The sequence below is a fragment of the Trichoderma evansii genome (genome assembly GCF_050947405.1).
Source record: "Trichoderma evansii strain SZMC 28006 chromosome Unknown GGI43scaffold_4, whole genome shotgun sequence".
Taxonomy (NCBI): domain Eukaryota; kingdom Fungi; phylum Ascomycota; class Sordariomycetes; order Hypocreales; family Hypocreaceae; genus Trichoderma; species Trichoderma evansii.
Window position 1 is genome coordinate 1,251,549 of NW_028145202.1, and position 21,013 is coordinate 1,272,561.

Sequence of the window (21,013 nt, forward strand, 5' to 3'; positions counted from 1 at the left end):
TTCTGGAGCTCCTTCAGGCACCCGATGTGCCTGAGCTAGAGCTGGAAGCCCCCACAACAGCAGCTGAAGTGGCAGCCTAAGGACTGCCGGGTAGTGGCTACTCTGCGCTATCACTGTACTACAGCCTAGTTTTGCGTATCCAATACAGCCGGTGCCAGCACATGTCTGTTTGCTAGCAACCCGGCACGGCAGCGCGTTGATCCGCTAGGGAGGGCCGCTAGCCCACTGCCGGCCTGAACGAAAGCTCCCCGGACAGAACATACCCACCTCAACGGAAATTGTTTTGCGACAGGCCTCGTCTTGATTGATAGCAGCAACACTCAATCGTGCTCGTCAGACGGCGGAGGAAATGCTCTTGCAGCAATGCAAGTTTACACAGAGCTCACGGCTCCCACAGCCGTTACGCAATGCCTGAGCTTACCTCTAACATCTGCCACCGCGAACAATCTGGTAGTCGCAAAGGGCTCCCTGCTACAGATCTTCACAGTCAAGTCTATCTCGACCGAGCTTGACCCCGAATCCCAGCCCAGCCAACCGATTGACACGGATACGCGGTTTGACCGCCAAGTAAACGATGACGATGGCCTCGAATCCTCCTTTCTCGGCGGCGAATCGATGTTTATGCGAACCGATCGGACGAATAATACGAAGCTGGTGCTCATTGCAGAGATTCCACTCGCAGGAACCGTCATTGGGCTGGCAAAGGTGAAAACGAAAAACACCGCATCGGGGGGTGATGCTCTGTTGCTGGCGTACAAGGCGGCAAAGATGTGTCTGGCTGAATGGGACCCGAAGAAGAATGAGCTGGAGACCATCTCCATCCACTATTATGAAAAGGAAGAGCTGCAGGGATCACCATGGGAGGAAGTCTTTGGGGAGTATGTTAACTACCTTGAGGCAGATCCTGGTAGTAGATGTGCCGCATTCAAGTTCGGCACTCGGAACCTGGCCATTCTGCCATTTACTCGCTCTGAAGAGGATCTAGAGATGGAGGACTGGGACGAGGATCTAGACGGGCCTCGGCCAGTTAAAGAACATACAACAGCTGCCAACGGAGATGGCAACAATGTAGAAGCAGCCTATACCCCGTCATTCGTCTTGCGTCTGCCCCTCTTAGACCCGAGCCTGCTTCACCCTGTACACCTCACTTTTCTGCATGAGTATCGCGAGCCCACTTTCGGTGTCCTATCTTCCAGTCAAGCGCCTGCTTCCTCACTAGGCTCAAAAGACCATCTATCGTACAAAGTGTTTACTCTAGACCTACAACAGAGAGCATCGACAACCATTTTATCAGTGACTGGTCTGCCGCACGATCTTTACAAAGTCATCGCATTACCTGCTCCTGTTGGCGGTGCGTTGCTAGTTGGGCAGAATGAGCTGATCCATGTTGACCAATCTGGAAAACCAAATGGCGTGGCTATCAATCCTATGGCCAAGCTGGCAACATCTTTCAACTTGACCGACCAGTCAGACCTGAATTTGCGCCTTGAAAACTGTGCTATCGAGTTGCTTGCTATTGAAAATGGCGAGTTACTTTTAATATTAAACGATGGCCGACTAGGCATAATCTCTTTCAAGATTGATGGACGAACAGTTTCTGGCCTTGGTGTCAAGCTGGTGGGCACGGATTGTGGTGGCAGTATAATCAAGAGCAGAGTCACATGCATTTCTCGACTAGGCAAGAATTCATTCTTCCTTGGGAGTGAAACTAGCGATTCAGTCGTACTCGGATGGTCGAGAAAGCAAGCGCAGGAAAAGCGCAGGAAATCTCGACTGATAGACACAGATTTAGCTTTGGATGTGGATGAACTCGACCTTGAAGACGATGAAGAAGACGATGACTTATACGGAGATGACTCTGCTGCGACTAAACCTAACCAAACGGCCAACGGAGGATCAGTCAAGTCTGGTGATTTATCTTTTCGAATACACGACACCCTACTCAGTATTGCACCGATACAAGACGTTACATGTGGACAGTCCGCCTTTTTACCCGATAGCGAAGAGGCTAGTCTAAGTAAAGGAGTCTCAGCTGACTTGCAACTTGCTTGTGCTGTTGGGCGCGGAGAGGCGGGCTCTCTTGCAGTTATCAACCGCGAGATCCAGCCCAAAGTTATTGGCCGATTTGAGTTTCCAGAGGCTAGAGGGTTTTGGACATTGTGTGTGAAGAAACCAGTTCCAAAATCACTGGGCACGAATGCTGTGGCGGGTGATTACGACGCTCCTATTCAATATGACAAATTCATAATTGTTGCCAAGGTCGATCTGGATGGCTACGAAACCTCTGACGTGTATGCACTAACGGCCGCGGGCTTTGAGACGCTGAAAGAGACGGAATTTGAGCCAGCTGCTGGATTTACGGTTGAAGCTGGCACAATGGGAAATCAAATGGTGGTTATCCAGGTGCTCAAATCGGAGGTTCGGTGCTATAACGGAGGTATGTTGAATGACGCCCAAATTTGTATTGCGGCTGCTAACTGATATCAAGATCTGAGCTTGATCCAAATTTTACCTATGCTTGACGAAGAAACTGGCGCAGAACCCCGTGCTGTCAGTGCAAGTATTGTTGACCCCTACTTGCTTATCATTCGTGACGACGCAAGTGTTTTCCTCGCACAAATTGATAGCAACAATGAGATTGAGGAGATAGAGAAGACCGATAGTGGCCTTACATCTACAAAGTGGGCGGCTGGGTGTCTCTACAAGGACACCAAGGGCGTTTTTCAGCCAAATCAGGGCGATTCAGCTAAGAAATCAAGTGAAGAGGTTATGATGTTCTTGCTGAACACCGCAGGAGCTCTACATGTAAGCGGCGCTTGTCTAGGAAGGCTTAAATACGCAACTACAGAAAGCTAACTCTTACAGATATATGCATTGCCAGATCTTTCAAAGCCTGTCTATGTAGCTGAAGGCCTCTCATCCATACCTCCCCATCTCTCAGCCGATTTTGTGGCCAAGAAAGTAGCCTCACGAGAAGCCCTCACAGAAATTGTCGTGGCAGACCTTGGAGATACCGTCCATTATTCTCCTTATCTGATTGTATGAATCCTTCTCCTATCAACGATTGATGACAGCTAACAAGAAGATCCTCTAGCTACGTCACTCTACTGATGATCTCACCATTTACGAACCCATCCGCCTGCCGGCTGATTCAGCTATTCACACCTTATCGGACAGTCTCTTCTTTAAAAAATCGGCAAATGCTGTCTTGGCCAAGAGCACTGTAGAAGATCCATTAGATGATACCGCACAGCAGCCGCGCTATGTTCCCCTGAGGATCTGCGCAAATGTGGGAGGCTACAGTACCGTGTTTCTTCCGGGCCCTTCGCCAGCTTTCATCTTGAAGGGCAGCAAAAGTATTCCCAGAGTGATTGGACTTCAGGGTCTTGGTGTTCGCGGCATGAGTACTTTCAATACCGAAGGCTGTGATAGAGGGTTCATCTACTCAGATTCCGAGGGCATAGCAAGAGTTACACAGCTGCCAAGCAAAACTAACCTAACAGAGCTGGGCGTTTCGGTCAAGAAGGTTCCGCTAGGAAACGACGTCCGCCACGTTGCCTATCATCATCCCACCGAAACCTACATAGCAGGCTGCGCAGTCACCGAGAGCTTCGAGCTGCCAAAGGATGACGATTACCATAAGGAGTGGGCCAAAGAAACACTCTCCTTCCACCCTTCAACAGTCAGAGGAACTCTCAAGCTAATCAGCCCTATCACATGGACTGTCATTCACTCAATTGATATGGAGCCCGGCGAGTCCATTGAGTGCATGAAGACCTTGCATCTCGAAGTATCAGAGGAAACGAAAGAACGTAGAATGCTTCTGGCAGTGGGCACTGCCCTGACAAGGGGCGAAGATCTCCCTACTCGAGGACGCGTGCAGGTTTATGACATCGTAACCGTCATTCCTGAGCCGGGGAAACCAGAGACGAACAAGAAACTCAAGCTTCTGGCCAAAGAAGAAATTCCCCGAGGCGGCGTGACAGCTTTATCCGAAATTGGCACTCAAGGCCTCATGCTGATGGCTCAAGGCCAGAAATGCATGGTGCGTGGTCTAAAGGAAGACGGTTCATTGCTTCCGGTAGCCTTCCTAGATATGAGCTGCCACGTAGCATCGGCACGGGAGTTACCAGGCACCGGCCTGTGTCTGATAGCAGACGCGTTTAAGGGACTGTGGTTTGCTGGATATACCGAAGAGCCGTATACTTTCAAGGTGCTCGGCAAGAGCAGCGGATCTTTGCCGCTGCTGGTGGCGGATTTCCTCCCTGATGGTGAAGATTTGTCGATGGTTGCTGTGGATGCGGATGGCGACATCCATGTTCTCGAATTCAATCCAGAACGTAAGTTTCTTTACCCTTAATACGGCTGACTGTAACTGAAACTTGGCAATGCTAACCTTCTTTTCAAGATCCCAAATCGCTTCAGGGCCATCTCTTACTTCACCGCACCACTTTCAGCGTAACTCCCAACCCTCCCACCTCTACTCTCCTCCTACCACGCACTCTTCCCGCATCACAATCCGCCACGGTCTCTCAAGATTCTTCAACCTCACAGCCCCATGTCCTCCTCCTCGCCTCCCCATCAGGCTCTTTAGCTGCTCTTACGCCCCTACCCGAATCGGCATATAGGCGGCTCCTCTCAGTCACCAACCAGCTCTTACCGGCCCTCGTCCCCCACGGCGGCCTCCACGCCAGAGCACACCGCGCTCCCGAGGGCGGAGGCGGCATGTCGCGCATAGTGGGCGTCGAAACTGCTGCATCTGGCCGAGCCATCGTAGATGGTGCCATCTTGACCCGATGGAATGAACTAGGCGCCGCGAAGAGGGCTGAAGTGGCAAGCAGGGGCGGATATGATAGCGCGATTGAGTTGAGAGAAGATTTGGAGGCTGTGTTAGGATGGAGTGGACTTGCGTACATTTGAGATGGGCGAGCCTTGTTTTATATGAATACACATGGCAGTTAGATGGAATATAGCTTAAGCGTTGAAACTTGTCACTTGGCTGCGATAGGAATGGGACATAGCCTTGACAGCGTATCATATAGCCATAAAATGAAGACTTTGGACGAACTTCGAACTACAAAGAGCAGTAATTGTTGAAAGAATAGTATACCGTGACCTATTTCCGATTTACAACTTCGGTGCGATAGAAAAATCGATTCACTGTTTTCACTTGAATTTTACTCTTCAGTAAATGTGTTTATTTCCATCCAATAGACAATACCTGCTGCCATCCAGCGCTCTATAATACATGTGTTACCACACAATACCCTTGGAACCAATCTCATAGCCTAAAACGCCGTATTTAAATCATTTCCACATAAAGCCTTGCCCGTCCCTTAAAAATAATAAATCATATACACAGCGTAGTCATTGTCATTTGAGAGTATTCATTTTCACTGAGACTCGCCAACCAAAGCCTTTGTCTTCCCACGAATACTGCCCCATCGTCGCTTCAGGCCATCGCTTAGCTTCTTACCGGTAGAGTTCCGGCGCTGCAAGTCGCTATTGTTATAGGCGTTGCCGCTGGACGAAGAGTTACCGTGGAAGGCGATGCTGATGCTGCGCTTGGGCTTGGACGAACTCGGGTTACCGTTGCGACTGTACAGGCCGGATTGCATTTCAATCTCATCTGGTTCGCCTCTTTGGGCGCGCTTCTTTGCTTTCAAATCCTTTTCAAAGGTATAAGAAGGTTCTCCTTTTCCTTTGAGGTCATCGGGGTGATATTTCTAAAACTGGGTTAGCATTTCTTCAAGGTCTCCTCTGCTGGAAGAGAGAATGGTGGTATTACATAATAATCCCAGCGCTTGAATGGGCCACCGGGGGCATCGGGTTCCCGCATGAGGTCAGGGCCTTCTTCGTAACTCATCCTGGAGCCGGAAAGATCCATGCCTCCAGAAGGAACGGTCGCAGTCCCTTGAAGGGGCAGGTGGCGCTCCAGACTGTCGATGATGTATTCCCGAGGCGTAGCTCGCAAAGTTTCCATGTTTGAATCCTGGACCGCGGCGACTGGCGAGTATTTCTTATTCAAGTTGCGACTTATGAGCGTAGCATCATATGGTCCGCCGTGATGATAGGTGCCGCCGATCGTATCAAGGGCATCGATCATATCGACGTCGGAGACGCGTTTCCGATGACGCAGTGGCCGTTCAGCAGCCCGAGCATCGTTCCTAATCATGTCTAAGGGCCTGGGGGACAAGTCTCCGGGAAAGCGCTCATAGAGAGAGCGGCTGCGATTGTGACCGTGGCCAGGATCTGAACGAGGGCCTCGTTTCTGGGTCGGCGAAAAGTTATTCATTGATTGGCGTTGATGCGCTCGTGTCGCCCGGTCAGTGTCGGGGGAATCAGGCGGAGAGATTAATGTCTTGTCTTCGACCATATCAGTCGATCCCTCTGATGAGGCGAATGGATTTGACGGATGGAATTTCCGGTTTGGGCTCCCTGATTGTGGTGGTGTGGGATATTTATCAGCCTGGTCACTCATTTCTGGCTGCATTGTTTCGCCGGAGTGTCTCATAGATCGATGTTTTGAGCTGGAATTTGAGTTTGATTCGTGGCGACGATGTTGGTGTTGTGAAGACGGCTGAGCTTGCAAAGATGCGCGATAGTAGTTATAGTGAGAGGATCCAAGACCAGTTTCTTGGCTTGGCTCAGGAGCAGTTAGAGGGTCCAAAATATACTTTCGGGCCTGGAGTTGAAGCTGTCAGTTATTTTAAAGTTTCTCAGTGCTATGACACGCAATTGACGTGCTAGATTAATTCCAGTGTAAGTGGAAGCTCCAATGCGATGGCTACATTGCATCCTCATATATGGAGTTGAGAAGTGGGGAATGACGAAATGGCTTGCGGTTGACAGGGTTCATGTACAAAGCATTGAGAAGAAGTGCAGCGAAAACAGAAGAAGGCTCGATCGACTTGCTAAATCGAAAATAAGCAACGAATAAAGGTACCAATGAAGAACAATGGTAGCACCATCAAGCCTGCCAGGCCAAGCAGCATCATCCGATCTGCCCAGGTCCACCTGAACCCTTTTTTTTATCCATGACCCGCTGAAGCCGAATTGGTGACGCAACGCAGCGCACCAGTTTCGGTGGGCGGGCGGAATCCGGCATCCTTGCGTCCTTCAGGGTTTCGCTCTTGGGATACCCTGGTTTGCGATCGGCGCTGATCAACTGCAGGTGACGAAACGCAACGCGAGGACGACGGATGAGCAACTTGGCAGGGCATAAGGTGATGGGCGAGGACGATGTAAATCGGCAGATCGGTGGTGGAACGAATAAGCAGGATCATGAAGATGGTGTCGATGATGGCAGTAAGAGAGCGCTGTTTATCGCAATAGGCTTACCCATTCTTTATCAAACTTGTCATCCATTTTGGCAGATGAGATGATGGTAATGTGAACGATGAGAAAATATCGCAGCGAAAGGAAATCTCTTGGTTTTCTAAATGTGGATTTCGACTAATAGACGGGACGTCCGGACGTTGACAGTTGACCCACGAACGAGGTGAGAGTGAGAGTGACAGCCAGAGGGGAAAAGTGGATGGACGAACGGCGCAACACCAAATCGGCCGAGCTCGTCTTCTCTCGGACGCTTCTAATAAAAGCGTGCTTATAGCTTCAAAGTGAGAGGAGGCAGACTACTTCATTAGTCTGCTAGTAGTGTTATACGAAAGGATGCCGTGTTGCTAACGTAAACCTGGCTTGGGCCTATTGGTGGTATCAAGGTGAACAGTAGGTGGCACAACGCTACTCAATCAATACGAAAGCGAATGAGGAGAAATACCACCAAGAAGGCAGCAGCGTCGCAACGGTCCAGAAACAAAGACAAGCTACAGTCAAACGAGAAGACTGAAGCTGCGAGAGAAGACGATTGACGTTGATGGGGAAAGCTTCTAAGACTAGATGGGGGAGCAAGAGCTATTTAAACTGAGTCGCAGACCGTTACAAAGTGCGAGGAGCTTTTGGCTCACATCCGCGCGTCAGCTGCAGGCACCTCTTTTGTAAATTCTCCGGTGAGAGAGCAAAAAAGGCGGCCACATTAGGCCTACGAAACTAGGAGACCCAAGTCGGGCAAAGTGGCGAGGCCGAGGCCATGTCGCTGCTAGTTGCGGTAAAGTGTGCCATGTAGGTTCATGTGTTGAGTTGAGGGGACCTACAGTAGCACCAAGTCTAACAATAATACCATGCCATGCCATGCCATGCCATGCTTCTGACCCCGCCGCATGCCATTCCGAAAAGTCTATTGGAGGTGTCTAGCAGCACCAAAACAAGGGCCTGGGCCCCTTGGCGGATGGTAGCTGGCGTATATAAGTTAAGCAGTCGTATTCGTCTTACTGCGCCATGTTGAAAACCTCCCGAGTCGCCATGGCTGGGCCCTACATTTTTTTTATGTGAAATTTCTTATCAATCTCTGAATCATGTGTATCATGATGGTGTAACTGGCTTGATTTGGAGATTATGGCGAGCAGTGGAGCTAGACGCCTCCATTCGCAGGAGCTGGAGTTGGGCTTGATTTTGGCTTTTGTTCTGACGGGCGTCTGTTGAAAGAGGGGAACATGCCATGTGAGCCAGGCCGCACAGTGAGATTTTAACTGTCTCAATGTTTCATGCCCCAAAGCTTTATTATTAAAGTTGTAGCTTGTGAGGGTCCAATATCAAAGCACAGCATGTTACTCAAGTAGAAAATATTTACATGTATCGACGTATCTATTAAGGCGAATATCGCTACTATCCAGCACACGGCTTCTTCATACGAGATATTGACGATTGGAAATGTTCGCTAATCAGCTCTTCTCCGGTCTTACTGTACGGAGATCGTGCCCGCGGCGATTGCTTCTTTCATCAACCTTGCCAGCGGCCCATGTCTTGTCACCCAACAACCTTTTAACACAGGACACTACCTATCTAGGTATGTATACATGCAATGATACAGCTTTTGTCACACACTAAGCAGCTGATTAATTATCCGGAGGATCGTTTCGAATTCTGCCTTTTTATTGCTTTCCAGCATACTTTCCTCAGCATGCCAAGCCCTCTCTATATTCCTTGCCGCTCGTAAAAACTTGGGACTTGAGCACGCTGCAAAAGGAACGTTTGTTATCTGACAAGGGTCCGCGTCACGCCAGTGTGGCTTTTTTTTCTTCTTCTTCCCCAGACAGCTATTGTTACTTTTTACACACAAATGACATAATAGTTCCAAGGGCGTCTTGTCTGTCTCTGCTTCAAGATAAGAAAGAGATGCGATCACGTTTCATTTACGTCAGTTGCGTCAGCCTTCCCGGTCGCTATTTTCGGCCAAGAGAGAAGCAAGACACACAGCTTCCGCTATTTTGGGACTGACAGCCCGACGGCCTGGATAAGGTAGCTCGGAACGGGAAAGCTAGCTTATGTAAGGGGAGATAGATCTGTGTTTCGTGTGCGCCGAGTGTCTGTGCCTGCAAGGGAGAGTCAGTCTTTCGAGACCTTGCTGCTCTGGACTCTGGGCAGCTTGTTTAATCTTACTGTCTTTTTCTATCTATTCATTACGGCAGAGGTACAAGCTGTATGACTTTTTAAATCTTTCTCTCTTTTTGACATGCTGTCGCCTTGAACATTTCGGCTCCTGCCACGGCTTTCAGCTCCCTCCCACCAAAACGCCCCATTTCAATGGCTCTGGTCGACTACTCCTCGTCGTCATCATCAGGGGGTTCCGATAGCGAAAATCCAGAGGCGCTGTCGGCACCACCGGCCAAACGGCGCAGGCGGGATGGCTCCGGGGCCCAATTAAGCCCTCCGAGCGCTCCGTCAAGGTCCGAGTCCAGCCTGCCACCCCTGCCTGCAGCATTCCATGACCTGTATGCGTCCACTGTTCGTCACAGCGTTGTAGATGACCCAGCACTGCATCAGGGCCGCAAGAGACTGATTCCTCATATTGTGGGCAACTGGCCTAGTCATCTCTACGTTGAGTGTAAGTAAAGCTAATACTACTGCATCGTCATTCACCGTCCTGGTTCTATTGTGGTTTGGCTTAGAGGCTAACGATACCTACCTATTTAGGGCATCCATTGGCTAAGCAACAGGAGAAGCTGGTTCAGTTGATAAGCAGAGTCAATGAGGACATTGGCAGTCAAATCAAGCTACACAGCTTTATGGCAAGCGATTTGGGGGCGCCATTGCCGCTCCACATAAGCTTGTCGAGGCCCATCTCATTAACCACTTCTAATAAGGAACAGTTCCTTGAGCAGATCTCGTCTGCCATCCATACGAGCAGCGTGCACCAGTTTGCAGTCAGCCCTAAAAGACTGATATGGTTTAAATCACCCGATTCCAACCGCACGTTTCTTGTTCTCCAAGTAGCAAGCTCTTTGGCCTTGGAGAGCGCTACAGCATTGTCCAACCCAGAGCTTATGCGCTTGTTGAAGACATGCAACGACACAGTTGAGTCGTTCAGTCAGCCTGTTCTATACCAGGGCCCAGGGAAAGACTCAGCCGACGAAGCATTCCACATTTCCATTGGATGGGCTCTAAATCTCCAAGTAGACGAAGCGTCTAACAAAGCTCTAGAAGCGTTTGACGATGCCGAATTTCGGTCTCTCAAATCATGGAAGATTCCGGTGCCTGGAGTCAAGGTAAAAATTGGTAACGTTGTAAGCCATCTGTCATTGTCTACGGGTATAAATTCAGCTTCAACGGCCTCAAAGGGCGTTTCAAACTCGCTGTTTGGGTTATGATTTAAATGTTTCATCGATACGCATTTTTCTTTTACTGGTCTTATAAGCATCAAAAACTAATTAGCATTAGAAAGCCATGTGGCTTACTGGATTTGTTATTCTAGAGCAGCTGCGCACTGGTTAGATAGCAGCTGTTGCCTTGCCACCAAATTTTCTGAGTTCTTGCTTATACTTCTTGACTTTAATTTCTGCTAGAATCCGAGCATCGAATTCCAATTTGAAAACTATAGATCATCCATTAGATAGATTCATTATTTAATAACATTGACATTGAGAAACTCACAACGTGCTCTGATAAACGACAGGGCTGCATTTCTGGGTCTATCAGCCGCAGCGGGCAAGGGTTCAGCTTCCACTTCTCCACATGCAAGATAGTGAAACGTCTCCATGGAAACAACGCATCTCTAGCTGAGCAGAAAATGATAAATAGTAAATAATAATCTTTGTGCATTTAGTCATAACAGTACTCAGGCGAATCCGAGCAAAAGTGGTTCATTGGTTGCTTCTTTTGTGCGGAGCGCTATGTCCTTGGAATTTGAATACTACCTAATACAGCGTATGCAAGTCTACCGTATGAGAAGCAGCCCGTCTAAAGCGTCTTTTCTGCCATCTCTTTGATACAGTTTGCGCTGTCCTAGAGTAAAAGCTACCAAACATCGATAGTTGGTTTTATGAAATTTCGAAAATAAAGAACCAATGGATACTTTAATAAAATAGCACAAGAGCAAAAGCGGCGGTCAGTTACCTATCTGCCAATATCGTAGTCAACTGACTTGCCGCCCCCTGCCTGCCAGCTAGGCCGTTGGCAGTGGCGCTGATTTAGTGGCGCTCCAGTGGAGATCGCAGCGCTCGATTCGAGAACCGTCTGGTCGCAAGCACCGCTGGATTTGTTTACTTGATCCACTACAGAACCTCCCCCGTTCTTCCTATTTCTTCAACCCCTCCGCCAGCGCATCCGCCGGGTCTCGTGCCGTTTTCTTTCTGCTTGTTCGTGATTCTTGCTTGCTTCTTTATTATTGTCGCGCCTTCCTCTTCGCAAATAGACGTCCCTTGTGACTCACGCGCCTCGCGCCTCCGCCATTCCTTCGATTCGACCGCAGCTTTTCGCACGCACCGATCGAGACTGCGCTTCTTTGCTTTCGACTTTCACCGCCAACAACCTATTTTCTCCATTTTTTTCGAATCAGATTTGGTGTTTCAGTCACTTAGACAGCTTAATACGAAGCCAATAGCAATTGGATAAACTGCAGACCAGTTTTCCGGCGCGGTTCTCCAACTTTACGATTGATCGACGAATAGATCACGCTACGCGGTGGACGATTTCTGCAGGAGCACTAAAATCTCTATAACACCATGCCAATGGATATCGATATGAGCCGACGGAACAAAAGCCCCCGACCTCTGACGGATTCGGAGCGGGCTCGACTTGAAGAGTTTATAGATGCTATTCGATACTCAGAGAGGTGAGTTCACAATGGCTGCGGGTGTTGATTTTGGCTGGAGGAAAAATTCGTCGAGGCGCACATTGGAGCAGCGGTTATGTGAATTCAAGCGCTAATGGCCAACAGGTACCACGACGACGAATACGAGTATCGTCATGTCCAGCTGCCAAAGTTGATGCTCAAAGCGATTCCCAAAGAATACCACGACTCTGCCAAGGGCACGTTGAAGCTTCTTTGGGAAGAAGAATGGAGGGCCATGGGAATGACACAGGTGAGGGGCATGGTTTTTTTTTTTTTTTCCTAATCGCGGATCCCCCGCGACCAAATAGAAGAGTGATATCACATAATGCAGCATCAACTGACGCTAGCTTTCCCAGAGTCTCGGCTGGGAGCACTACGAAGTTCATGAGCCGGAGCCGCATATTCTCCTTTTTAAGTGAGTTCCGCCGCTGTCTACTGATATACAGTTATCTAATCTATTGAAAGGCGACCTCTCGACTATCAACCTCCGCAGTGAGCCCCATACGCGAACAGGCTGTCGCTCAAATTGTATACGATAACCTCAAATTTTCCGCGTCGACTCTTGGTACACGAAGAGTCCCTTTGTTTAATGTCCCATTACGATTTTAACGGTCTGCATACTACAATAATGTTGGGTTAATAAGCTACGAGATGGATGAGCGCTGCTTCGCGACACTACCGACACCCGCTCTCGCTCGATTCAATGTCTGCTGTGGCAATCCGGAGCTGCACACCGGCTTTGGTTCTGAGTCTGGGTAGTGAGCAGCACGTGAGTGCCTATATCACAAGTGCAAACGTTTGCTTAGTTGGATGGCGCTCGTCTACAATGATTTACATGTCTTGCCAGACACATGCCCAGAGGTTGAATGTAAGCTGGCCAAATGAGTTGACACTTTGGAGGATGACTGGTGCTGCGGGAAGGGCACATTTAGGCGATTGGTTAGCCTTGTGTAGAACTAGCTGAAGAATGGAAGAATGGTCTAGGAATATATATACATACATACATATATGGAGATATTCTAGCAGTCAAACCACGGTCGACTCTAGGGAAGCGCCGTATCAAACAGTGCCTGAAGAGGCTGGCTTCTCTGGGACACGATTCCAGGCAATGGAGCGAGAAAGCTTGCTCAGGATCGCTGTCTATACTGTAGTAATAAATGCACAATTCTTGCTATCAGTGAAGCAATTCAAGATGTCAGGTTTTTCTCCTCCTTATATGCGATAGAGATGACGAAGGCGCCTAGCGTGGATTTGCCGTTGATTAAAGAGCCATGACATTTGTCCAGAGCAGATCGAATACAATGCGTAGGCATGATGCTATTCGTGTTGCTGTAGAGCGAATGTCTATTACTCCGTAGTAACACCTCGACAATAGAGTCGTCTTGTTGTCTACGTGGCCTCTTTGCAAGATCTTGGACTCATCCTTTTCATATGCGATAGACTGAACTTTACTGCCGTATATCACGCCACGAATCACGCGTATGCACGTAGATATCAGGAGTAGAGAAGACGATCTCAGAAGAGTCATCAACCGTCCCCTACTTCAGATAGAACCTTGTAGCCTTGCGTCTACCAGATCGATATGTACTCAGTACCTACCTATTCGTGTTGCTGAATGCTAAAGATGAATACGGGGCACACTCGATGCCTCTACACGTGAGGTGGCTGATTGGACTGCTCCCAGTTGTATGTAAGCAGTAATGCGCCTCTTCTCACCAGTCAGGTAGGTGACTACTGCTATGGCCATTGTGCCCCCCAAAGCGGAAGGCGTCTGAAGTTGATGCTCGGCTGGTCGGGTGGGCTGATTCTGCCTTTTCTGCGGCCATAGATGGTCTCACTTGGCAAAGATGCAGGGCCTGTCTTATATACACCGATCAGCTGGGAAATTCGTATGCAGCCTGCAATAAAAGGTTTTTTTTTTTTTTTTTTTTTTTTAAAAAAAAAACTACATAGCGTCACTATAGCCCAGTATCAGCATATCGGCAGCTTTTCTGGCCTCTTCGCCCAGTGGCCACATTCCGAGGTCCCTGAACTTCTCTGGCGTGGGTGGCGTCAAAAACTGCGCTTTCTAGCGCCCACATTGGTCGGCTACAGCGACCGAAACGCCCCCTGGCCACCTTCTGGTCTTTTCCCCGCGCCACCGCTAGGTTGGTACTTGGTACGCCGTGGCTCCGGTACATTTGTCCTAAAGCATGAAAAGCAAAAAAAGTTCGTTTCTAATCAAAGTATCCAGATCGCCAGCGTGGCATCTTTCCCGTTTCAGGAACACATCTCATGATATGTCAGCAGAAGACTCTCCTCTATCCAAAGTCTCCGGCGCAGCTTCTTGTTCCTTTTTCGGACCTTTTCCTTTTTCCTAATCTATATAAGTTTTTCCATATTCCCTCGCTGTTGGCCTTTTCCCCCGCGGTACGATTTGAAAGCTGCACTTCGGACTAAGTTGCACTTACTGGCTGTGGCTTGGCGATAGGCTTAAGTCAACCTTCTTTTATCAATTAGACGTCAGCCTTTTTTCTCTTGCGATTTTCTTGCTCTCGCTTTGGTCGCATTCGTTGAGACTCTCGATCGGGCTATATTCTAGTAGCCTTCAACGCCTTGGTATATCGGAGAGGCACATCTCCTATTCATCCTGCCATCGTTTCGGTCCCTCGCTTCCCGGAGCGATGCCAGCCGCTCGGGCTACACATTAACCACTTAGAACCGCAACAGAATTTGGTTTTCCTGGATCGAAGATGCAGTCGGCAAGCAAGCTGTTTTATCTCTCAGTGTTCGCCCTCCTGGCTACATCTGGAACATGCTCTGACTCTGCAGACACCTGTCCTGTATGACAACCCAACTTCGCCTCGCTTTCCAAGGTTGCCTTTGCGCTAACAATATATCGCCTCTAGTTTTCGCCAAACGCCATCATTGACGATGGATGTGTTTCGTATGCCACGCTCGATAGACTCAATGCAAAGGTGAAGCCTGCAGTCGACGAACTCGTTCGCACAACCGATTTCTTTTCGCATTATCGCATGAACCTGTTTCACAAGACATGTCCGTTCTGGAACGACGAAGATGGCATGTGCGGTAACATTGCATGCGCCGTCGAGACGCTTGATAACGAAGAAGACATCCCCGAGATTTGGAGAGCCAGCGAACTCAGCAAGCTGGAAGGCCCTCGAGCGAAGCACCCGGGCAAGAAGATGCAGAAACAGAATCCGGATCGACCGCTACAGGGAAAGCTGGGTGAGGATGTTGGAGAGAGCTGTGTGGTGGAATATGACGATGAATGCGACGACAGAGATTACTGCATTCCCGAAGACGAAGGCACGACATCCAACGGAGACTACATCAACTTGCTGCACAACCCAGAGCGATTTACCGGATACAGTGGCCAGAGTGCCAAGCAAGTCTGGGACGCCATCTACTTGGAGAACTGCTTCAAGAAGAGCTCATTCCCCAAATCTGCCGATCTGGGAGTTTCGCATACGCCATCGGAGCCTGCCGCCTTGGATTTCAAGCAGGTCTTAAACTCTGCTGGACGCCAGGCCAAGCTTGAACAGCAGCGACAGAGTTTCCCGGATACTCCTTTCGTTGCCAATACTGGCTACGAGGTCGAAGATGAATGCCTGGAAAAGCGAGTATTCTACCGAGTTGTCTCAGGAATGCATGCCAGTATTAGCACGCATCTGTGCTGGGATTATTTGAACCAAAGCACTGGACAGTGGCAGCCAAACTTGGATTGCTACGAGAGCCGACTGCACAAATTCCCCGATCGTATCAGCAACTTGTACTTCAACTACGCACTCGTTACCCGCGCCGTTGCGAAGCTGGGTCCTTACGTCCTTGGGCCGGAGTACACGTTCTGCACAGGAGACTTATTGCAGGATCAGGAAACTCGAGACAAGGTCGCTGCTGTTACCAAGCACGCAGCCAGTGTCCCTCAAATATTTGACGAAGGCGTCATGTTTGTGAATGGCGAAGGCCCATCCCTGAAAGAAGATTTCCGCAATCGTTTCCGCAACATCAGTCGTGTTATGGACTGTGTCGGCTGCGATAAGTGCCGTCTCTGGGGCAAGATCCAAACGAGCGGTTACGGAACCGCTCTGAAGGTGCTTTTCGAATTTCGCGAGCATCAGAAAGCCCCGTCGTTGAAGAGAACTGAGCTAGTAGCGTTGTTCAACACCTATGCCAGACTCAGCTCATCGGTCGCGGCCAATGGCAAATTCAGGGCCATGATCGAATTGCGCGATAAGGGGTCCAGCGAGCAACCAGTTACACCTGAAGAAATTTATCAGTTTATTGACGAGGATGACGACGATATGAATGAATTCATTAGAATGCGCCATCTTGGACCTGATGATTCGCTGGGTGACCACGTCGGAAATGAGCTTGGTCGTGTCATGAAGGCAGTGAAGATTGTTTTGAAGAGCTGGATTCGAGCGCCCAGAATGATGTAAGTCTATATAACGATACGAAACGGTAAAAAAAATATTCACTAACAGAGCTACTAGCTGGGAAATTCTGTCGGATGAGACATCGAGAATCTATCGTACTTGGATCGGTCTGCCTCCGCGACCGAGGCGCTATTCATTCAAATTGCCCAGTTTAGACAGAGACGAACTATGAGCGCTACATCATACATTCATTGTACATTCTGTATATATCCCATTTGCAGAAATTGGCGTTTTGGAGGGCTTGGTTTTTTTCTTTTCTTTAATTCTTCTCTTCGGAAGGGGAAGTTTCATTACATGATGAGCGCTTGGTTATTTTCAGAGGCATTGATAGAACTGACTTCTATATCATACAACATTCGGCAAGACTGCAATAGGACGCAATGCATTCAACTATCAATTTACATGCATACTATTATTATTATCTTTTTGTGAATGTCACAAGTATCTACGACTCAAAAAAAAAAAATGGACAGTGGGAGACTAGCAAAAAAATGACACCTGAGGGATTCGAACCCTCGCCTATTTCTAGACCGCGAATAGGATGCTTCAACTACTTGGAGCTATACCTGAACACGGCGCCTTAGACCACTCGGCCAAAGTGCCTTTGGACCTGTATTGAGCAGACCAATTTGTAATTATGAAAGTAGCTCATCTAGGCGGCTGTGAGAGTGCTGTATTTGAGCACCAGTTCCATATACTAGGTAGATACAGAACCCGTTATTATTGCACAGTGCCTTTTTCCCCCTTCTTTCAAACTCTAGTGCTTCCACTATACATATGAGAAAATGGAGCCCATAGCCTGAAAGCAATGACTGTGGGATGTCTTACTACTGAGGGGCACGTCGACTTAGATGCAGATACTACGCTGCAGCTGGCTCCATGTCGGATGAGGGGTTGTGCATGTATGTAAATGAATGCAGCAGATCGTCTACCAGTGGGTAAATGAACTGCATAGGAATACCTAAACAAGACAATAACGTGTAGAAATAAGATTCCTTTTTTTTTCCCCTTGCGGTTCTTGTATTCGTTTGACTCGTCTTTGATTAGTGGATCCATCACACATCCTTTCAACATGACTCTATCCTCTGTTCTCCCCCCACGGCCCTCTCGACGTCTTGATGGGAAAGTCACCATCGTCACCGGTGCAGGCAGTCTCGGTGATGGCCTCGGCAACGGACGTGCCATATCCATTCTTCTCGCCGAAGATGGTGCCACGGTGCTCTGCGCAGATCGAGATCTGGCAACGGCAGAGCGGACAGTGGAGATGATTGTCCAAGAAGGGGGTAAAGCAGCCTCAGTATATGCAGACGTGAGCTCTGAACAGGACTGCGAGAAGTTAGTCAAGGCAGCAGAAGAGAAATTTGGGCGATTGGATATTCTGATTAACAACGTGGGCATTATGGGTGCCACAGGGATGGCCGTGGAGACAGATGCCGAGGAGTGGGATAAAGGGCTGAGAATTAACGTGACGGGGATGATGCTCATGGCTAAATATGCGATTCCACTGATGCTGAAGAACCAGCCTGGCGATGGAGGCATAAGAGGAAGCATCGTCAACATGGCATCCATAGCGGGCTTGCAGGGGGGCACGCCGCATCTGTTCTATCCTACAAGCAAAGGGGCGATTGTGAATATGACGAGAGCGATGGCGTATAACCACGGGCATGAAGGCATACGAGCCAATTGTGTGTGTCCAGGTACGTTGAATGCGAAAGGAAACGAAGAGCCCTATCCCCATATGGAAAATTCTCACTGCTGCTGCAACATTGATCCTATGCCGCTGACCTGGAGAATTCAAACTCATCTTTTTTAACACAGGATTTCTCTACACCCCCATGGTTGCAAGCGACGGTATGTCAAACGAGGTACGTGACCAGCGTCGCAGGCAAGGCTTGTTGAAAACGGAGGGAAATGCCTGGGACTGCGCGGCTGCGGTGAGGTTCTTGGCGAGCGATGAGGCGAGATGGATTACGGGGACAGCGATGACGGTGGATGCCGGGGTGACATGTTCATATTCTATGCCATGATTTGATGAATAGAAAGAAAGTCGTTAGAGAAAAGATGTGTTTCTGATATAGAGAATAATAACATGATATAGTGATTTGTCACTTGGAGCGTCAGCGGCAATCTATTCGAGGGCTTGAAGGTTGAACTTTCTATAAAAATGGACTTGGAAAAATTGAATGTTGAGTAACATGAATTTAACATGAGATATAAGCTTTGAAGAAAAAGAGAAAAGAGAGGTAGCAGCTATTTCATAGAATAATATGTAAGATCGGATAACTGTTTAGCTGCCTGCCCAAAAGTGAGGCCAAGGTGATCTGCATTAGGTAAGCCAAGCTGGATAACCATGCCGCGCCTCACACAACGCGCATCTCTTGCTGACCCTCAACTAAAGTCACACATGAGCGAAATCAAGACAAGAAAGAAATATATACAGGCGAAACATTTGGCCAAGTCTGTTGACTTTTACAAGAGATTGATGTGCACCCTTCTTTTTCCAAGGCCATGTCACGGTACCCTCGCCAGCAGCCTACGGCGTGCTTTCTCAAACATTTGCACGGTGATCGTTCCGCGAGATTGCAAAGGCAACGCTGTGCGGGAGCAAAGCTTGATGATACGAATAATATTTGAGCATTTCTGAAATATGTCGTATGACGAAGAGATCCTGGAAGCTAGTGGTAGAATTGTACACGAACATGATAACTACGACCAAGGGAAGATACTGCTACAAATGTGAGTCCAAATGAACAAATCCACTTCAATTCAAAAAAAAAAATATGAAAACCTATCCTAAACTAATAATACAATACTTGGAAGCTAACGCCTCGGCAATCTCAGACTTCGGAATTAAGCTCTGAGGGGACCGGTGAGATTAAGGGGAGCGGTGAGATTAAGGGGAACGGTGAGATTACGGCCACCAACGCCCACACCGAGACCACTGCTATTGAGATGGACACCGCTACCGTTATCACCAGCAACGGTCACGTTAAGACCGTGACCGTGACCGTTACCAAGGGTAACATTGAGAAGAGTGCCATTTTGGTTTGCAGGGATAGAACCACTGCCAAGGGTCACACCGAGACCAGCGAGGTTACCACCGATGTCTTGACCAAGACTTCCCGTGTCCGCAAGGCTGTGTCCACCAGCGCTGATGCCGAGACCTCCAAGATTCGCACCAATGCCGAGGTCGAGGTCATTACCGCTCAGACCTAAATCAACATCGAAAACGGGGTCGAAGCTAAGTGCTGGAATTTCAGCCGAGGCACCGCAGTTGGACACGAATGTTCCATCGGTTGTCGCCTGATCCCTGGTGACGAGGACTTCGTTGTTTGGTCCAAGGACGGTTATGCCAAACTCACCGCAGCCCTGAGCGTTGACATACAGAATACGGATGGGAATATATTGGCCAACTTCCCTTTCGGAGACAACCGGCAACCAAGTGTTGAGGGTCAGATTCAAGCTGGCATCGGCAATCAGGTTGGCATTGATGTTCTTCCAACCGCCGCGAGCCCGGTCGCCGAGCCAGATATAGACGGTCTGCCTGACTCCATCATCGACCTGGAACCGGTAGGTACCGGCCTCCTTGGGACGGAAGTAACCGATATGTTGAATGATGGAGTAATCAATGCCAGTTCCAACGTCGGTGCCGTAGACCTTACCATGTTCAGGAGGGCAGGTCCTCTGAATGCCCAGCGTCTGAGTCAAACCGGAATAATTAGCGTGTTGGCCATTAAGAGCAACATCTGGCTGGAAGTCGAGGATGGGCCAGTTCTGGAGCGTCGCTACGTCTGCGTTACGGAAAGGAATGGTGCCAGCGAGAGTGACAGTATCCCTGGCCGCGCGATTGAGCTTATAGTAAGACCATTGGAAACCATCTACGCAATCTCCTCCCCTCAAGAGCCTTTGTTTGCATGTGCCGTCAAGCTGACATTGGTATCCTGATGGGCAGTCGTGTGTCTTGCAAGAAACGCATTGATTGTTAAAGCAAACTTGCTTATTATCACAAAGCTTCTCCTTGCTGCTGTTACAGGTCTTGGGCTTCAGTTTGCACGTGCCGTCAAGCTGGCATTCGTATCCTGATGGGCAGTCGTGTGTCTTGCAAGAAACGCATTGATTGTTAAAGCAGACTTGCTTATCATCACAAAGCTTCTCCTTGCTGCTATTACAAAACTTTGATTTGACTTTGCATGTGCCGTCACGCTGACATTCATATCCTGATGGGCAGTCGTGTGTCTTGCAAGAAACGCATTGATTGTTAAAGCAGACTTGCTTATCGTCACAAAGCTTCTCCTTGCTGCTGTCACAAGTCTTGGGCTTCAGTTTGCACGTGCCGTCAAGCTGGCATTCGTATCCTGATGGGCAGTCGTGTGTCTTGCAAGAAACGCATTGATTGTTAAAGCAA

General features: G+C 48.8%; 9 protein-coding genes and 1 non-coding gene across 10 annotated transcripts in view; 6 read left to right on the forward strand and 4 right to left on the reverse strand.

The window, feature by feature from the left end:
* Window positions 1-262: 262 nt before the first annotated feature.
* Window positions 263-5,175, forward strand: GGI43DRAFT_398226 (cleavage/polyadenylation factor CFT1). The gene is made up of 5 exons (XM_083205200.1): window positions 263-2,437; window positions 2,489-2,805; window positions 2,866-3,039; window positions 3,095-4,340; window positions 4,409-5,175. The coding sequence occupies exons 1-5, from the start codon at window positions 364-366 to the stop codon at window positions 4,918-4,920; spliced, it is 4,323 nt and encodes a 1,440-aa protein (XP_083063388.1). The 5' UTR covers window positions 263-363; the 3' UTR covers window positions 4,921-5,175.
* Window positions 5,176-5,393: 218 nt separating this feature from the next.
* Window positions 5,394-7,368, reverse strand: GGI43DRAFT_381244 (uncharacterized protein; the record flags this gene model as incomplete). The annotated part of the gene is made up of 3 exons (XM_083203094.1): window positions 5,394-5,726; window positions 5,789-6,685; window positions 7,342-7,368. The coding sequence occupies 3 exons, from the start codon at window positions 7,366-7,368 to the stop codon at window positions 5,394-5,396; spliced, it is 1,257 nt and encodes a 418-aa protein (XP_083063389.1).
* A 1,113-nt stretch (window positions 7,369-8,481) lies between these two features.
* GGI43DRAFT_292125 (uncharacterized protein) lies at window positions 8,482-9,489 on the forward strand. The gene is made up of 2 exons (XM_083201404.1): window positions 8,482-8,905; window positions 8,969-9,489. Exons 1-2 carry the CDS (start codon window positions 8,770-8,772, stop codon window positions 9,334-9,336), a joined length of 504 nt encoding a protein of 167 aa, XP_083063390.1. The 5' UTR covers window positions 8,482-8,769; the 3' UTR covers window positions 9,337-9,489.
* GGI43DRAFT_292126 (phosphoric diester hydrolase) lies at window positions 9,490-10,975 on the forward strand. The gene is made up of 2 exons (XM_083201405.1): window positions 9,490-9,943; window positions 10,033-10,975. Exons 1-2 carry the CDS (start codon window positions 9,643-9,645, stop codon window positions 10,704-10,706), a joined length of 975 nt encoding a protein of 324 aa, XP_083063391.1. The 5' UTR covers window positions 9,490-9,642; the 3' UTR covers window positions 10,707-10,975.
* Window positions 10,976-11,692: 717 nt separating this feature from the next.
* GGI43DRAFT_292235 (cyclin-dependent protein kinase regulatory subunit CKS1) lies at window positions 11,693-12,901 on the forward strand. Its single transcript, XM_083201406.1, has 4 exons — window positions 11,693-12,169; window positions 12,275-12,419; window positions 12,526-12,584; window positions 12,635-12,901. The coding sequence occupies exons 1-4, from the start codon at window positions 12,060-12,062 to the stop codon at window positions 12,663-12,665; spliced, it is 345 nt and encodes a 114-aa protein (XP_083063392.1). The 5' UTR covers window positions 11,693-12,059; the 3' UTR covers window positions 12,666-12,901.
* Window positions 12,902-14,715: 1,814 nt separating this feature from the next.
* GGI43DRAFT_292271 (ER oxidoreductin) lies at window positions 14,716-16,884 on the forward strand. Its single transcript, XM_083201407.1, has 3 exons — window positions 14,716-14,991; window positions 15,058-16,607; window positions 16,666-16,884. The coding sequence occupies exons 1-3, from the start codon at window positions 14,902-14,904 to the stop codon at window positions 16,778-16,780; spliced, it is 1,755 nt and encodes a 584-aa protein (XP_083063393.1). The 5' UTR covers window positions 14,716-14,901; the 3' UTR covers window positions 16,781-16,884.
* A 216-nt stretch (window positions 16,885-17,100) lies between these two features.
* Window positions 17,101-17,211, reverse strand: GGI43DRAFT_t68. The gene has a single exon. It is a non-coding gene; the product is annotated as a tRNA-Leu (tRNA).
* A 97-nt stretch (window positions 17,212-17,308) lies between these two features.
* On the forward strand, window positions 17,309-18,865 carry GGI43DRAFT_398242 (SDR family NAD(P)-dependent oxidoreductase). Its single transcript, XM_083205201.1, has 2 exons — window positions 17,309-18,305; window positions 18,427-18,865. The coding sequence occupies exons 1-2, from the start codon at window positions 17,681-17,683 to the stop codon at window positions 18,633-18,635; spliced, it is 834 nt and encodes a 277-aa protein (XP_083063394.1). The 5' UTR covers window positions 17,309-17,680; the 3' UTR covers window positions 18,636-18,865.
* Window positions 18,866-19,458: 593 nt separating this feature from the next.
* On the reverse strand, window positions 19,459-20,584 carry GGI43DRAFT_381249 (GLEYA domain-containing protein; the record flags this gene model as incomplete). The annotated part of the gene is made up of 2 exons (XM_083203095.1): window positions 19,459-20,443; window positions 20,541-20,584. 2 exons carry the CDS (start codon window positions 20,582-20,584, stop codon window positions 19,459-19,461), a joined length of 1,029 nt encoding a protein of 342 aa, XP_083063395.1.
* Window positions 20,585-20,887: 303 nt separating this feature from the next.
* Window positions 20,888-21,013, reverse strand: part of GGI43DRAFT_292474 (uncharacterized protein) — a 2,742-nt gene continuing 2,616 nt past the window's right edge. The window contains exon 2 of the mRNA XM_083201410.1: window positions 20,888-20,949. Coding sequence (XP_083063396.1) covers window positions 20,945-20,949 — 5 coding nt within the window. The 3' untranslated portion in view covers window positions 20,888-20,944. The remainder of the gene's footprint in view (window positions 20,950-21,013) is intronic.

Excerpts from the sequence above, each read along its gene's own strand:
- GGI43DRAFT_398226 (XM_083205200.1), top strand. The coding sequence starts at position 364 with ATGCAAGTTTACACAGAGCTCACGGCTCCCACAGCCGTTACGCAATGC. Across the intron at positions 2,806-2,865 it reads ACACCGCAGGAGCTCTACAT|ATATATGCATTGCCAGATCT; the intron begins GTAAGCGGCGCT and ends TAACTCTTACAG. Across the intron at positions 3,040-3,094 it reads ATTATTCTCCTTATCTGATT|CTACGTCACTCTACTGATGA; the intron begins GTATGAATCCTT and ends AAGATCCTCTAG.
- GGI43DRAFT_292125 (XM_083201404.1), top strand. The coding sequence starts at position 8,770 with ATGTTCGCTAATCAGCTCTTCTCCGGTCTTACTGTACGGAGATCGTGC. Across the intron at positions 8,906-8,968 it reads ACAGGACACTACCTATCTAG|GATCGTTTCGAATTCTGCCT; the intron begins GTATGTATACAT and ends AATTATCCGGAG.
- GGI43DRAFT_292126 (XM_083201405.1), top strand. The coding sequence starts at position 9,643 with ATGGCTCTGGTCGACTACTCCTCGTCGTCATCATCAGGGGGTTCCGAT. Across the intron at positions 9,944-10,032 it reads TAGTCATCTCTACGTTGAGT|GGCATCCATTGGCTAAGCAA; the intron begins GTAAGTAAAGCT and ends CTACCTATTTAG.
- GGI43DRAFT_292235 (XM_083201406.1), top strand. The coding sequence starts at position 12,060 with ATGCCAATGGATATCGATATGAGCCGACGGAACAAAAGCCCCCGACCT. Across the intron at positions 12,170-12,274 it reads GCTATTCGATACTCAGAGAG|GTACCACGACGACGAATACG; the intron begins GTGAGTTCACAA and ends AATGGCCAACAG. Across the intron at positions 12,420-12,525 it reads GGGCCATGGGAATGACACAG|AGTCTCGGCTGGGAGCACTA; the intron begins GTGAGGGGCATG and ends TAGCTTTCCCAG.
- GGI43DRAFT_292271 (XM_083201407.1), top strand. The coding sequence starts at position 14,902 with ATGCAGTCGGCAAGCAAGCTGTTTTATCTCTCAGTGTTCGCCCTCCTG. Across the intron at positions 14,992-15,057 it reads ACTCTGCAGACACCTGTCCT|TTTTCGCCAAACGCCATCAT; the intron begins GTATGACAACCC and ends TATCGCCTCTAG. Across the intron at positions 16,608-16,665 it reads ATTCGAGCGCCCAGAATGAT|CTGGGAAATTCTGTCGGATG; the intron begins GTAAGTCTATAT and ends CAGAGCTACTAG.
- GGI43DRAFT_398242 (XM_083205201.1), top strand. The coding sequence starts at position 17,681 with ATGACTCTATCCTCTGTTCTCCCCCCACGGCCCTCTCGACGTCTTGAT. Across the intron at positions 18,306-18,426 it reads AGCCAATTGTGTGTGTCCAG|GATTTCTCTACACCCCCATG; the intron begins GTACGTTGAATG and ends TTTTTAACACAG.